The sequence below is a fragment of the Neoarius graeffei genome, chromosome 15 (genome assembly GCF_027579695.1).
Source record: "Neoarius graeffei isolate fNeoGra1 chromosome 15, fNeoGra1.pri, whole genome shotgun sequence".
Classification (NCBI taxonomy): Eukaryota; Metazoa; Chordata; class Actinopteri; order Siluriformes; family Ariidae; genus Neoarius; species Neoarius graeffei.
The window spans coordinates 66,216,473-66,231,081 of NC_083583.1; the positions used below are offsets into that span (position 1 = coordinate 66,216,473).

The following is a 14,609-nucleotide window of genomic DNA, read 5'->3' on the forward strand; positions in this document are numbered from 1 at the left end:
ACTTTACCTTTTCTCTTCTTTCTGCTTCAACTCCATTTTATTGTTTAACATACTGCACAAATGCTCTAATTTTTTTCATATCCATATTTGGAATAACTATTTTATTGGTTATGTTCAGTGTATCCCTCATGTACATACTTAATATTTACATCATTTTGCTTTCCAGATTTTACAAAACCTTAAAATGAAAATGCTGGAGGTGGCAAAACATTTGCAAAGCTACGTTCACTGCAACATGTTGGTAGGTATTAAGAACCATTAACGCTCAGAGAAAGGCTTTAAAGTGAACATTTTAAAATAACCGCTCCATCACAATGAATTAGCAATGTGAGACAATATGCACAACTGGACAGGCTTGCAGTACTCGAGTCTGACTCGTGCCCTAATTTTAAGGACCTGTGACTCAACTTGGACTTGCACTGATGACTCGGACTCGTGCATTAAGCGCATTTGGACTTGTAAATTGCACTGCAAAAAATGACATCTTAGCAAGTGAAAATATCTTAAATAGTTGAAACGATCTAGCATTTCCTGTTAGAAGAATACAAGACACCAATTCAGAGATTATTAAACTTCGTTCTAGATTGCAACCAACTTATTCTAAGATGTCTTAGCAAGTAAAAATATCTGTCCATGCAGCAAGATAATTTCACTAATATTGAGTAATTTTCTTCTCAGATTCAGTTTTCAGTTTTTTGCAGTGTGGAGACGAGGACTCTGATTTTTTATCTTCTTCTTTGTTTTGTAACGTCATAATAATTTGGCATAAGATATTTATATCTACATTTATTTTTGTACTAATTTTGTGCAAGTGTGTCACACCTGCGCGCCTTGGCGCGTGCATCAGATAGACTCTTGGGCGCGCTCCGGACAGCTGTGCTCCAAGCGAACTCTCGCACATGCACGCACTCGAACGCGTGCATATGGCTCGAACCTGCACAGGATTAAGGTGCAATCAGCACGCTAATATATAAAATATATATATTTTATATATATAATATATATATATATATATATATATATATATATATATATATATATATATATATATAAAAAAACTGTGTGAAAACGCACTTACTTTGTGAAGTATTGAGTTGCGTTGCTGACACATTACCGAACCTTATTTCCTTGTTTGGTTTCCTGATCCCTGATTTCCTGTTTCTCATCTTTGATTCTGCCAAGTCTACGATAGCCTGTTTGTGCCTCGCTCGACCTATTGCCTGTTTTACGATTTTACCTGCCATTCTGGATTGTTTACCGTCTTCACTTGTATTAATAAACGCACCTTCTGCACTTCCATCCGTCTCCCAACCATCTCTGACAGAATACTTCACACTCCCTGACAAAGAGAAGCACATTCACCTGTTTATACGTCATGTTCAGGAACAAACTAATGTTAATGGCGCTGAAACGGCCATCGTCACATGGTGCGGTTGGAGTCTTGTTCTCTGACTCGACTCTGATCCATAGTGGACTGGACTCGGACTCAAGGTTTAGTGACTCAACTACAACAGTGCAATTAGGTTTATCGTAGCCACTTATAGGTTGAACCAAATGTCATCCATCACCTTAGCGGCTTTTGTTTTTGTGCACACAAACACCAGCCACTTTGTAAACAGTCATCAGGGTTCTATTATTCTATTGCTGTATTTGTCACTCTACCACGAGTTGGCCTAGTGGTTAGCGTGTCCACCTCTCGACCGTGAGATCGCGAGTTCTACTCACGGTTGGGTCGTACCAAAGACCATCATAAAAATGGTACCTACTACCATCTGGCAAGGCACGCTGCAATACAGATGTGAGTGGGGAGTCAAACTCTCACGGTTACCAGAGGACCCGCCCCCCCCCACTGTAACCCTAGCTATGTAATAGGCGAGAGGCCGAGGGCTACGGAAACGGAGATCGGCGCCGCCCTATGCGCCACATGGCGTGGGAAGGACTTTGATTTTTGATTTGTCGCTCTGATGCTGGAATACAAAGATTAGACCTGGAAGATGTTCTGATCCAGTAGACTTATGGCCCTTTTCCACTACCCTTTTTCAGCTCACTTCAGCTCGCTTCAGCTCACTTCAGCCCGACACGGCTCGCGTTTCGACTACCAAAAACCAGCACGACTCAGCTCGCTTCAGCCCTGCTTAGCCCCTAAAACTCGCACCGTTTTGGAGTAGGGCTGAAGCGAGCCAAACCGTGCCGAGTGAGGCTGAAGGCGTGAGCAGACACTCCCCTGTGCACTGATTGGTGAGGATGAGTGTCCTCACATGCCCACACACGCCCCGCGAGCACGCTGGGATCTGTAAACACCGCAAACCCGGAAGAAGAATAGTTACGAATTACGAGAATTTCTGAAGCCTTATGTGCCTCGCCTCATCTATACGCTCTTGCCAGTATCTGTTGGCGATGTCGGTGACAACAAGCCACAGCACCAAGACCAGCAACACTAACGACTCCATGTCCTCCATGTTTATTGTTTACTATTCGGGTCGTGAGACTACCGCTGAAAAGATCGCTGAATCAGTGACATACAGAGCATCGTGGACGAGTTCGCGGAGCGCAAGGCTCGTCGTATGCCCTTCAAATAATGCGTGCAGTAGGCTATTGATGTTTTATTATGAGCCATGTACAGTATGTCGCCTAATGTTTTTTGGTTTCTGAGTTACATGTTCGTTTGAAGGACTTAATGTACAAAATAACATAGTTGCACCCCGTAGTGTTGAAATTGGTAAACACAGTGCATTCAGTGAGGTTTGCACCGCCCTCCTTTTATTTCTGACTCTTCCTGTCACCGTTGCAACCTCTGAGCGCTCATTCGTATGCCCTTCAAATAATGTGCGCAGTATAGGCTATTGATGTTTTATTATGAGCCATGTACAGTATCCTAATGTTTTTTGTTTCTGAGTTACATGTTCGTTTGAAGGACTTGATGTACTAAATAACATAGTTGCACCCGGTAGTGTTGAAATTGGTAAACACCGCAGTTGCGGACATTTTGTAGCCTAAAATGATGTTATGATAAGCTTTAATAAAGGGCCCGGTCATTTGCCCCGCCCCCGGCCCGGCTCTGACTTGTTCCGCCACTGTCACTGATGTCACTGTTTGCGCTGCTTAACGACATCACGTGACGTCCACCCACTTTCGCTAACTCCACCCAATGTGTCCACCCACTTCCAGCCAGCACGGTTCAGCGCGGTTGTAGTCGAAATGCAACTCCAACAGCCCCACTCAGCTCGACTCAGCTCGACTCGGCACGGCACGGCTCAGCCGCGTTTGTAGTGGAAAAGCGGCATTATTGACATTTATTTTCAGGCAGGGAAGCATAAACTTCAACTTGTATATCAGGATCATGTTATTGCAATAGATTCCATTTTATATGATGTTTAAAGTTACTAAATGTGAAGACAGGTATGAAAACAAAGTACAGTACAAGTGCACCTGACTACCTACCTACCTACCCACCCACCTACCCGACCGACCGACCCTATTGCCAAAAGTATTTGCTCACCCATCCAAATTATCGGAATCAGGTGTTCCAATCACTTCCATGGCCACAGGTGTATAAAATCAAGCACCTAGGCATGCAGACTGTTTTTACAGTTTGGAGCTGGCCCCTTCCTCTTCCAACATGACTGTGCACCAGTGCACAAAGCAAGGTCCATAAAGACATGGATGACAGAGTCTGGTGTGGATGAACTTGACTGGCCTGCACAGAGTCCTGACCTCAACCCGATAGAACACCTTTGGGATGAATTAGAGCAGAGACTGAGAGCCAGGCCTTCTCGTCCAACATCAGTGTGTGACCTCACAAATGCGCTTCTGGAAGAATGGTCAAAAATTCCCATAAACACACTCCTAAACCTTGTGGACAGCCTTCCCAGAAGAGTTGAAGCTGTTCTAGCTGCAAAGGGTGGACCGACGTCATATTGAACCCTATGGATTAGGAATGGGATGTCACGTAAGCTTATATGTGAGTCAAGGCAGGTGAGCAAATACTTTTGGCAATATATACACACACACACACACACTCACACACAGTGGGCTCTAAAAGTCTAAGAGCATGAGTGAAAATGCTTCTATTGTGCAGTCTTTTCTAATTTAATACAGCGATTTTCATTACAAATGATATTATTGACGAGAACGTGAGTGAAAAGTAGACTCTCTGAAACATTTACATGAATTTCCGAGTTTCTTAGTGTTTGATTGGTCTTTTGTTTTTCTTTCTTTAACGACAGTGCGCTCTTGAGCTGCATGTACTCCACAAGTTTGTGCAAAACCTTAGTACAACCCCAATTCCAAAAAAGTTGGGACAAAGTACAAATTGTAAATAAAAATGGAATGCAATAATTTACAAATCTCAAAAACTGATATTGTATTCACAATAGAACATAGACAACATATCAAATGTTGAAAGTGAGACGTTTTGAAATTTCATGCCAAATATTGGCTCATTTGAAATTTCATGACAAAAACACATCTCAAAAAAGTTGGGACGGGGCAATAAGAGGCTGGAAAAGTTAAAGGTACAAAAAAGGAACAGCTGGAGGACCAAATTGCAACTCATTAGATCAATTGGCAATAGGTCATTAACCGGTCATTAATAGGTCATAATAGGTATAAAAAGAGCATCTTGGAGTGGCAGCGGCTCTCAGAAGTAAAGATGGGAAGAGGATCACCAATCCCCCTAATTCTGCACCGACAAATAGTGGAGCAATATCAGAAAGGAGTTTGACAGTGTAAAATTGCGAAGAGTTTGAGCATATCATCATCTACAGTGCATAATATCATCAAAAGATTCAGAGAATCTGGAAGAATCTCTGTGCGTAAGGGTCAAGGCTGGAAAACCATACTGGGTGCCCGTGATCTTCGGGCCCTTAGACGGCACTGCATCACATACAGGCATGCTTCTGTATTGGAAATCACAAAATGGGCTCAGGAATATTTCCAGAGAACATTATCTGTGAACACAATTCACCGTGCCATCCGCCGTTGCCAGCTAAAACTCTATAGTTCAAAGAAGAAGCCGTATCTAAACACGATCCAGAAGCGCAGAGGTCTTCTCTGGGCCAAGGCTCATTTAAAATGGACTGTGGCAAAGTGGAAAACTGTTCTGTGGTCAGACAAATCAAAATTTGAAGTTCTTTATGGAAATCAGGGACACCGTGTCATTCGGACTAAAGAGGAGAAGGACGACCCAAGTTGTTATCAGCGCTCAGTTCAGAAGCCTGCATCTCTGATGGTATGGGGTTGCATTAGTGCGTGTGGCATGGGCAGCTTACACATCTGGAAAGACACCATCAATGCTGAAAGGTGTATCCAGGTTCTAGAGCAACATATGCTCCCATCCAGACGACGTCTCTTTCAGGGAAGACCTTGCATTTTCCAGCATGACAATGCCAAACCACATACTGCATCAATTACAGCATCATGGCTGTGTAGAAGAAGGGTCCGGGTACTGAACTGGCCAGCCTGCAGTCCAGATCTTTCACCCATAGAAAACATTTGGCGCATCATAAAACGGAAGATACGACAAAAAAGACCTAAGACAGTTGAGCAACTAGAATCCTACATTCGACAAGAATGGGTTAACATTCCTATCCCTAAACTTGAGCAACTTGTCTCCTCAGTCCCCAGACGTTTACAGACTGTTGTAAAGAGAAAAGGGGTTGTCTCACAGTGGTAAACATGGCCTTGTCCCAACTTTTTTGAGATGTGTTGTTGTCATGCAATTTAAAATCACCTAATTTTTCTCTTTAAATGATACATTTTCTCAGTTTAAACATTTGATATGTCATCTATGTTCTATTCTGAATAAAATATGGAATTTTGAAACTTCCACATCATTGCATTCCTTTTTTATTTACAATTTGTACTTTGTCCCAACTTTTTTGGAATCGGGGTTGTATTTATTTTAGATTAAATCTCAGTGTCTTCTGATCACGTGCTTCATTTGAAGAGATGAGATATGAAGAAAGTCTGACCTTTTGTATTAAGCAGTTAACACGGTCAATATCACGCATTTCCATCCATCCATAGGAAGGCTGTCTGTCTGTTCATCTCTGCAAATCGACACGGCTGGACACACTTTGCATACAGTACTCCATAATTTGCACGTGGATTGGTGACACCCTAGAGGGGCCCAAGACAACATTTTTGATTTTCCAAAACATGGGATTAGTGCTAATCCAATACGCTATTAATTTCCCATAGGCTACATGCTCACACTAGCACACTGCGCGCAGCCTCGGCGGGGAATCCCCTCGCCGGAGACTTCCGCTAGGGCTGAGTCTACCTTGCTGAGGAGATACGGGGAGCGATTTAGCCCCTGTGAAGAGCACCATTCAGAGGAAATCAGGTTCACAGGCAATAACGACTAGTTTATGTTAATAGGGACCTAGAAATGGTGCAGAATGTTGAATATTAAATATGCAAGATATTGAACATTTTACTTTGTTTGAAATATTGTAAAATTTGAAAATTGTCAAACCTTCTGTTTATTTCCTATTTTTTAAAAAATGAAAGACAACCCCAGATTTTTACTGTGGTCTCAGACTTTTGGACCCCACTGAGGGCTGGGAAATGATTAAACATTTAATAGTAATATTTTTGTGAACTTGATGATTAGTCGCTTTATTTATTTATTTATTTTAAATACCAGATTGAGTGTCTTTTTGACACTTAAACTGGCTGAGGTGCTAGTATTGCTGCTTTTGCACTGCAAAAAATAAAAATCTTAGGAAGTTTATTTGTCTATTTTCAAGTCAAAACATCTAGCCACCCTTATTATAAGACATAATTGCCCAACAAGCAAAACCTCATTTAGCTAGAAAGGCTAGTTTTTAGACAGTCCATCTTGAAAATCTTGTATAGACAAAATGTCTTGAAAAAGTCTTATTTGGAGCACCTTTGAAAATAAAACAAGTTTTTTTTTAAAACAAGCAAGTACATTTTGGACATTTGTCAAATGCGGTTCATCTTGTTTCAAGAAAAAAGTATGCTTGTTTTGGGAATAAATTAACTTTACTGAAATCTTTGAATCTTTCATTACAACTCAACTCCACCTTACAGATCCTAAGTTTACTGCGACTGTTTTCTCAGTCATTCAGAGTGAGCTCCTTCTAGATGCTGTACATACTCTAGACCAGACAAGTGCCTTCAAAAAGGCTATGAGTGAGTGGAGGGCGTTTTGTGCCTGATCTTGTAAACCCCTCGTACACATGAATAGTCAGTGCCCCCAAAATGCAGCTTTGGCGTTGTGTAAGCACTGTAAGTCAAAATGCGTAGACTTTTATTTATTTATTTATTTATTTATTTATTTTTGGTGCCTGAGGTCCTGGGGAAGTGGAATCTTAAGAAATGTTTGAATGTTGAAATGGGGAAAAAAAATAAACTTGTTGCAATGCTACACGTCTCGTCAACTTGATTCAAGATAGTCTCTGGTCTCATATCTAGAGTATTTTACTAATTACAGGTCACAAAAGGAGAATCTTTTAAGCTAGCAATGCTGAGTTGTAGAATTTAACAATCCTAATATTAGTATATTTATCTTAAATTCAGTTTTTACTGCTAAGACTTTGTCATGAATTTAAGTGAAATACCCTTAAAATGAAATAAATAAAAATTACTTGAATGGCTAAATGTAAGAAGTACGATCTTGTTATAAGAACTATTTTGATTATTTTGAGTTAATCAGATCTCGCATAATAAGTTCCCCAATCTTATTTTGGAATTATTTCACCTAAAAACAGGTTAAATTTTTCATCTTACTTTAAGAAATCTTACCAAGTCAAATTTGACTAGTTCCATTGGCAGATTTTTTTCACCTGATTCAAGCAAATATGCTTTGTTTTAATCTTTTATTTCTTATTTTTGAAAGGCCATTTTTTGCAATGTGGTGGACAACAGAGTCGTGATTCTTACAGTTCGTGTGTGTGCATGAGCATGTGTTCCCTCTGGTTTTTATTTCCACAGAAGGGTGATGTTGGACATGTTTGTGGTATTAGTGCCAGTATATTGTACTCATATTTGGCTGGTCAATACACTATAATTTTTTAGTTCTTTTTTTCGATCCAGGATCATAAACAGGAAGTGGGGCGGCACGGTGGTGTAGTGGTTAGCACTGTCGCCTCACAGCAAGAAGGTTCTGGGTTCAAACCTCATGACTGACGGGGGCCTTTCTGTGTGGGGTTTGCATGTTCTCCCCGTGTCTATGTGGGTTTCCCCCACAGTCCAAAGACTTATATAGATTTAGATAAAATACCCAGTCATTGGGGTTGCACAAGCCAGTGTATACTTAGTGCCGGTCCCAAGACCAAATAGATTGAGGAGGGTTGCATCAGGAAGGGCATCCGGTGTAAAACCTATGCCAAATCGTATATTCAGAGCATGATGATCTACTGTGGCGAACCCTAACAGGAGCAGCCGGAAAAAGAAGAATCCCATGCACCTGGGTGGAAATGTGTAATATTTGTGTAAAAGTATATCAAGGCTGTGCCTGTATTTGTCCCTGCTCCAGGAGAAGCCTGACCCTATGGAGAACGATCCAGAGGGAGCCACTGCTGTACAGATGGAACGTTTGAGAAACACGGCCTCCAAGCTCTTTCAGCTAAACCGTGCTCTCCAGCAGCTTCACTCCTCCTTGTCTCGCACTCTGAGAGGTATATTTTTCTGCATCATTATTTACCTTTTATAACGATATCGAAATATTTCTAAAACATCACATGTGCATGGATTGTTCCACAGGTCGAGGCAGCGATGTTGGTCTCAGGTCATTCAGAGATACAGTCCAGTCTTTGACCAAGACCATTAGCGGCCTTGTGCATGGATTACCGCGGCAGACAGACGTTTGCCCTGCCGGTACTCTTCAGCTGCCATGTTTAAAGAGCGTCATGGATGCACGAGATGCCCTGCACTCTGCATTATGCCTTCTAGCTGAACTGTTCGATGAGAGCTGTGAAGAAAATGTGGGATCCATGAGAACCTTCATGAAGGTTGAGATACAGGAACCAGCTCAAGGCCCAAGAAGCCAAACCGTTCCGAAAATGGTGTACTCACTGTCTTCGGGTGTCGGCTCGTGCTCCAGAGACATTCGCTGGGTTTGAGCTGTCTCATATCTGATTCACAATGAGATCTTGGAGAAATGTTCTCGACACTAGTTTATAAAGAGAATACTGAAGAAATTTCCGACATGTAAATTTTTCCATCAAGAGGTACTGTAATATTAAATGCGCAAATATAACATGTCTAGATACTTTTTTTTTTTAACATGTGATTATGCTTGTGTGGGGATAAATATTCCTTTTCCTGTTGGAGTAAGTGCTTGTTTATGTATAATATAGATAAGGGCTTATATTTCTTGTATATTACCAAGGATATAGTAATAAGGTGTAGTTGGTAATACAAAAAATAATTTTCTTCTTTTTTTTAAATAAATAATTTTTATTTCTAAAACTCACTCATTACTCTTCACTGATTTTTGTATGCACTATTTTGCGGCTTTGCACAAACCTTTTACAATTCTGGTCATCCGTTTTTCTCTTGACGTTGTCATTAAACAGCAGCAGTTTCTTTACAGTCATGTATTAATTCAATAGGTTATGTATTATTTTTCACAATAAACACTGCTGATAACTGTCCTGGTGTGTTTCATTAAGCTGCAGGTCTGTTTTTGTGTGTGATCAAAACCTATTCTACCACTATAGGAAGAAATACACCACCATAACTCATACACAGAAAGCCTCATCTGTGGATAAAAGAGCAATAATTCCAGTCTAATACTTATTCATTCATCCTTAGTAATGGTTTTATCCTGGTCAGATGGATGGATCTGGACTGGAGTCTATCACTGGGTGGAGTTCAAGCTACACCTTGGCAGGGAAACCAGCCTGTCCCTGAGCTGTCTTCTGGGAAGACTTTCCAATTGATTTTGGGGTGTGGCTGTAGAGATTTGTGTTCATTCAGCTACAAGAGCATTAATCAGATCAGATACTGATGCCAGGTGAGGAGGTCTGGGGTGCACTCAGTGTTCCAGTTCATCCCAAAGGTGTTCAGTGGGGTTGAGTTCAGTCAGGGCTCTGCACAGGACACTCGTTCTTCTAGTCTGAACTTGGCAAACCGTGTCTTCATGGAGCGCTTTGTGCACAGGGGCATTGTTGTGCTGGAGCAGGTTTGGGCCTCTTAGTTCCAGTGAAGGGAAACTGTAATGCTCCATTATACAAAGACATTCTAGACCATTATGTGCTTCCAACATTGCGGTAACTGTTTGGGGAAGAACCACATGAGTGTGATGATCGGGGTGTGTATACTTTTGGCCATACAGTGTATAATAAAGTGGTGATAACCACCTTAGTAAGTACTTCTGCTGTGTATTTTTTTAATGTTTTAGTAAACTGAATCTCTTATTATTATTATTATTATTGTTATAAGCTCCTACGTGGCTATGTAATCAGGCGACGCAGCTTCAATGTGTAGGATTGGTGCATGCATACGCCAGCTCTCTCTCTCTGTCCCTGTTTTATCTCTCTTTCTCTCTCTCTGTTCTCTCTCTGTCTGTGTGAGCGTGTGTGCATGTTCTGTTTCTCTGTTTGTTTCTCTGTTCTGTGTGTGTGTCTGTCTGCCTCTCTCTCTCCGTTTGTTTCTCCCTCTGTGTATCTCTCTCTCTGTGTTCTGTGTTCTCTCCTCTCTCTCACTTTTTCTCTCTCCCCGTTTCTCCCTCTGCGTGTGTGCTCTCTCTCGTTTTTTTTCTCTCCGTTTGTTTCTCCCTCTGTCTGTCTCTGTTCTCTCCTCTGTGTGTGTCTCTCTCTGTTTGTTTCTCCCTCTGTGTCTGTCTCTCTGTTCTCTCCTCTGTGTGTCTCTCTCCCTGTTTGTTTCTCCCTCTGTCTCTCTCTCTGTTCTCTCCTCTGTGTGTGTTCTCTGTGTTTCTCTCTGTGTGTTTCTCTCTGTTTCTCTCTCTCTCTCTGTATCTCTCTCTGTTCTGTGTTCTCTCCTCTCTCTCACTTTTTCTCTCCCCCGTTTCTCCCTCTGTGTGCTCTCTCTCTCATTTTTTTCTCTCTCTCCATTTGTTTCTCCCTCTGTCTGTCTCTCTCTCTCTCTGTTCTCTCCTCTGTGTGTCTCTCTCTCCGTTTGTTTCTCCCTCTGTGTGTCTCTCTCCATTTGTTTCTCCCTCTGTGTCTCTCTCTCTCTGTTCTCTCCTCTGTGTGTGTGTTCTCTCTCTGTTCTCTCCTCTGTGTGTGCTCTGTGTGTTCTCTCTCTCTCTCTCTCTCTCTCTCTCTCTCTCTCTCTCTGTTCTCTCCTCTGTGTGTGTTCTCTCTCTCTCTCTGTTCTCTCCTCTGTGTGTGCTCTGTGTGTTCTCTCTCTCTCTCTCTCTCTCTCTCTCTCTGTTCTCTCCTCTGTGTGTGTTCTCTCTCTGTTCTCTCCTCTGTGTGTGCTGTGTGTTCTCTCTCTCTCTCTCTCTCTCTCTCTCTCTGTTCTCTCCTCTGTGTGTGTTCTCTCTCTCTGTTCTCTCCTCTGTGTGTTTCTCTCTGTTCTCTCCTCTGTGTGTGTCTCTCTCCATTTGTTTCTCCCTCTGTGTCTCTCTCTCTGTTCTCTCCTCTGTGTGTCTCTCTCTCTGTTCTCTCCTCTGTGTGTGTCTCTTTCCATTTGTTTCTCCCTCTGTGTCTCTCTCTCTGTTCTCTCCTCTGTGTGTGTGTGTTCTCTCTCTGTTCTCTCCTCTGTGTGATGTGTGTTCTCTCTCTCTCTCTCTGTTCTCTCCTCTGTGTGTGTTCTCTCTCTCTCTGTTCTCTCCTCTGTGTGTGTGTTCTCTCTCTGTTCTCTCCTCTGTGTGTGTTCTCTCTCTCTCTGTTCTCTCTGTGTGTGTCTCTCTGTTCTCTCCTCTGTGTGTCTCTCTCTGTTCTCTCCTCTGTGTGTCTCTCTCCATTTGTTTCTCCCTCTGTGTCTCTCTCTCTCTGTTCTCTCCTCTGTGTGTGTTCTCTCTCTGTTCTCCTCTGTGTGTGCTCTGTGTTCTCTCTCTCTCTCTCTGTTCTCTCCTCTGTCTGTGTTCTCTCTCTGTTCTCTCCTGTGTGTGTTCTCTCTCTCTCTCTCTCTCTGTTCTCTCCTCTGTGTGTTTCTCTCTGTTCTCTCCTGTGTGTTCTCTCTGTGTTCTCTCTCTCTCTCTCCTCTGTGTGTGTTCTCTCTCTCTCTTCTCTGTGTGTGTTCTCTCTCTCTCTTCTCTGTGTGTGTTCTCTCTCTCTCTTCTCTGTGTGTGTTCTCTCTCTCTTCTCTGTGTGTGTTCTCTCTCTCTCTTCTCTGTGTGTTCTCTCTCTCTCTGTTCTCTCCTCTGTGTTCTTTCTCTCTCTGTTCTCTCCTCTGTGTGTTCTCTCTCTCTGTTCTCTCCTGTGTTCTCTCTCTCTCTCCTCTCCTGTGTTCTCTCTCTCTCTCCTCTCCTCTGTGTGTGATTCTCTCTTTCTCTCTGTGTTTTCTCTGTTCTCTCTGTGTTTCTTTCTCTCTCTCTGTGTTTCTCTCTCTCCTCTGTTTCTCTCTCTCTGTTCTCTCCTCTCTCTCTCTCTCTCTCTGTGTTCTCTCCTCTCTCTGTTTCTCTGTGTGTTTCTCTCTCTCTCTCTCTCTCTCTCTCTCTCTCTGTGTTCTCTCTCTCTGTGTTCTCTCTCTCTCTCTCTGTTCTCTCCTCTCTCTCTGTGTTTCTCTCTCTCCTCTCTGTTTCTCTCTCTCTCTGTTCTCTCCTCTGTGTGTTTGTCTCTCTCTCTCTCTCTCTCTCTGTTCTCTCTCTGTTTCTCTCTCTTCTCTCTCTCTCTGTTTCTCTCTCTCTCCTCTCTGTGTGTTTCTCTCTGTTCTCTCCTCTCTCTGTGTGTTTCTCTCACTGTGTTCTCTCCTCTCTCTCTGTTCTCTCCTCTCTCTCTGTTTCTCTCTCTCCTCTGTGTTTCTCTGTTCTCTCCTCTGTGTTTCTCTCTCTCTCCTCTCTCTGTTTCTCTCTCTCCTCTGTGTGTTTCTCTCTGTTCTCTCCTCTGTGTTTCTCTCTCTCTCTCTCTCTCTCTCTCTCTCTCTCTCTGTGTTTCTCTTTCTCTCTGTTCTCTCCTCTCTGTGTTTCTCTCTCTCTCTCTCTCCTCTGTGTGTTTCTCTCTGTTCTCTCCTCTCTGTGTTTCTCTCCTCTCTCTGTTTCTCTCTCTCCTCTGTGTGTTTCTCTCTGTTCTCTCCTCTCTGTGTTTCTCTCTCTCCTCTGTGTGTTTCTCTCTGTTCTCTCCTCTCTGTGTTTCTCTCCTCTCTCTGTTTCTCTCTCTCCTCTGTGTGTTTCTCTCTGTTCTCTCCTCTCTGTTTCTTTCCTCTCTCTGTTTCTCTCTCTCTCCTCTGTGTGTTTCTCTCTGTTCTCTCCTCTCTCTGTTTCTCTCTCTCTCCTCTCTCTCTGTTTCTCTCTCTCCTCTGTGTGTTTCTCTCTGTTCTCTTCTCTCTGTGTTTCTCTCTCTGTGTGTTTCTCTTTCTCTCTGTTCTCTCTCTCTCTCTCTGTTCTCTCTTCTGTGTCCCCCCCCCCCGGGAGTTTCTTCTTCTGTGTAATAGCCGAGGCTCTCCCCGAACTTCAGAGATCCAGCACAGACACCGACTTTATAAACAGGAAAGCTGCCCAGCTGCTTCACTCCACAGAGGAAACCCTCCTGACAGGTGGCACTCGGGTCTCCGGGGATGGTAAAGGACGCATCATTTATTTCTCACCTCAACAGTTGCTGTGTCTGAAAGTGAGTAAGCTGAAGTTCAGGGCTTTTAAATACGTTTCCTCTCATTGTGTGTTAGAAGTTCACTCGGATATGTTCAGTCACTGTGAATTATTCAGTGTAATGTGCGTGTTTTGCCTTAAACATCTTCACAAAGTGGAATGTTTTAGTTACAGGATGCACTTACTGAAACTTCTCTGCTCTAATGTCATTGTAAGTACATTTAGCTTCCTCAGCTGAAATACAGTATTTCAGTAATTATTCAGGGCTTTATGATGCGATCTTTGTACTTTTTAGGTCTTAATTCAGTACTGCATTGCTCAAGGTAAGAGATTTGCCCTGACCTTCACCTATCAGTTGAACATTCACTATCAACCCTGATTGTTCCTCATACTGACTCTCGACATGCACTTTTCTTTAGTCACTGTATACACACGTAGGTTTTTACTAAACGATTCCACTCATTTCTTCCAGATGTTTGTGTTAAATTTCACAGACAGGGTGTGTCACTTAAAAATGTAGCATGATGCTGAAGTTGGAGCTCCTTTCACCACATGACGTGATCTCTTTTCACAGCTCTTACCCTGAATGTGGACATCAAACATTTATGGCCAAATGAGGAAGTTTATTATGAGTATCATCCAGCCAGGCTACACTGGCATGCAGTCAATCAGTTGTGTGTTCAACGCTCAGGATCCCTGGCAGTCATACCGAGTGCTGGAGAGAAACAAAACTTGACCGTTTTTCTCCAGTCCTTGAACGTTTCAGAGCCTGTGTGGATTGCAAGAACAGCTTCAGAAGTAAACGGTGATCTGCAAATACCACATTCCTTGGTTTTCTAGATCATGTGTATATATGAGATTACACGTATTGCCACTATTGTTATTAAGATTTAGGTGCAGAAGCAAAATAATAATGATAATT

General features: G+C 42.5%; 2 protein-coding genes across 2 annotated transcripts in view; both read left to right on the top strand.

Moving 5' to 3' along the window:
* kif14 (kinesin family member 14) overlaps positions 1–9,461 on the top strand; it is a 56,467-nt gene extending 47,006 nt beyond the window's left edge. The window contains exons 27-29 of the mRNA XM_060941774.1: positions 167–241; positions 8,507–8,648; positions 8,734–9,461. Of these exons, the coding sequence (XP_060797757.1) occupies positions 167–241; positions 8,507–8,648; positions 8,734–9,092 (576 nt within the window). The 3' untranslated portion in view covers positions 9,093–9,461. The remainder of the gene's footprint in view (positions 1–166; positions 242–8,506; positions 8,649–8,733) is intronic.
* A 4,380-nt stretch (positions 9,462–13,841) lies between these two features.
* Positions 13,842–14,609, top strand: part of LOC132899051 (adhesion G-protein coupled receptor D2) — a 144,010-nt gene continuing 143,242 nt past the window's right edge. Inside the window, exons 1-3 of the mRNA XM_060940696.1 lie at positions 13,842–13,898; positions 13,983–14,010; positions 14,262–14,492. Coding sequence (XP_060796679.1) covers positions 13,863–13,898; positions 13,983–14,010; positions 14,262–14,492 — 295 coding nt within the window. The 5' untranslated portion in view covers positions 13,842–13,862. The remainder of the gene's footprint in view (positions 13,899–13,982; positions 14,011–14,261; positions 14,493–14,609) is intronic.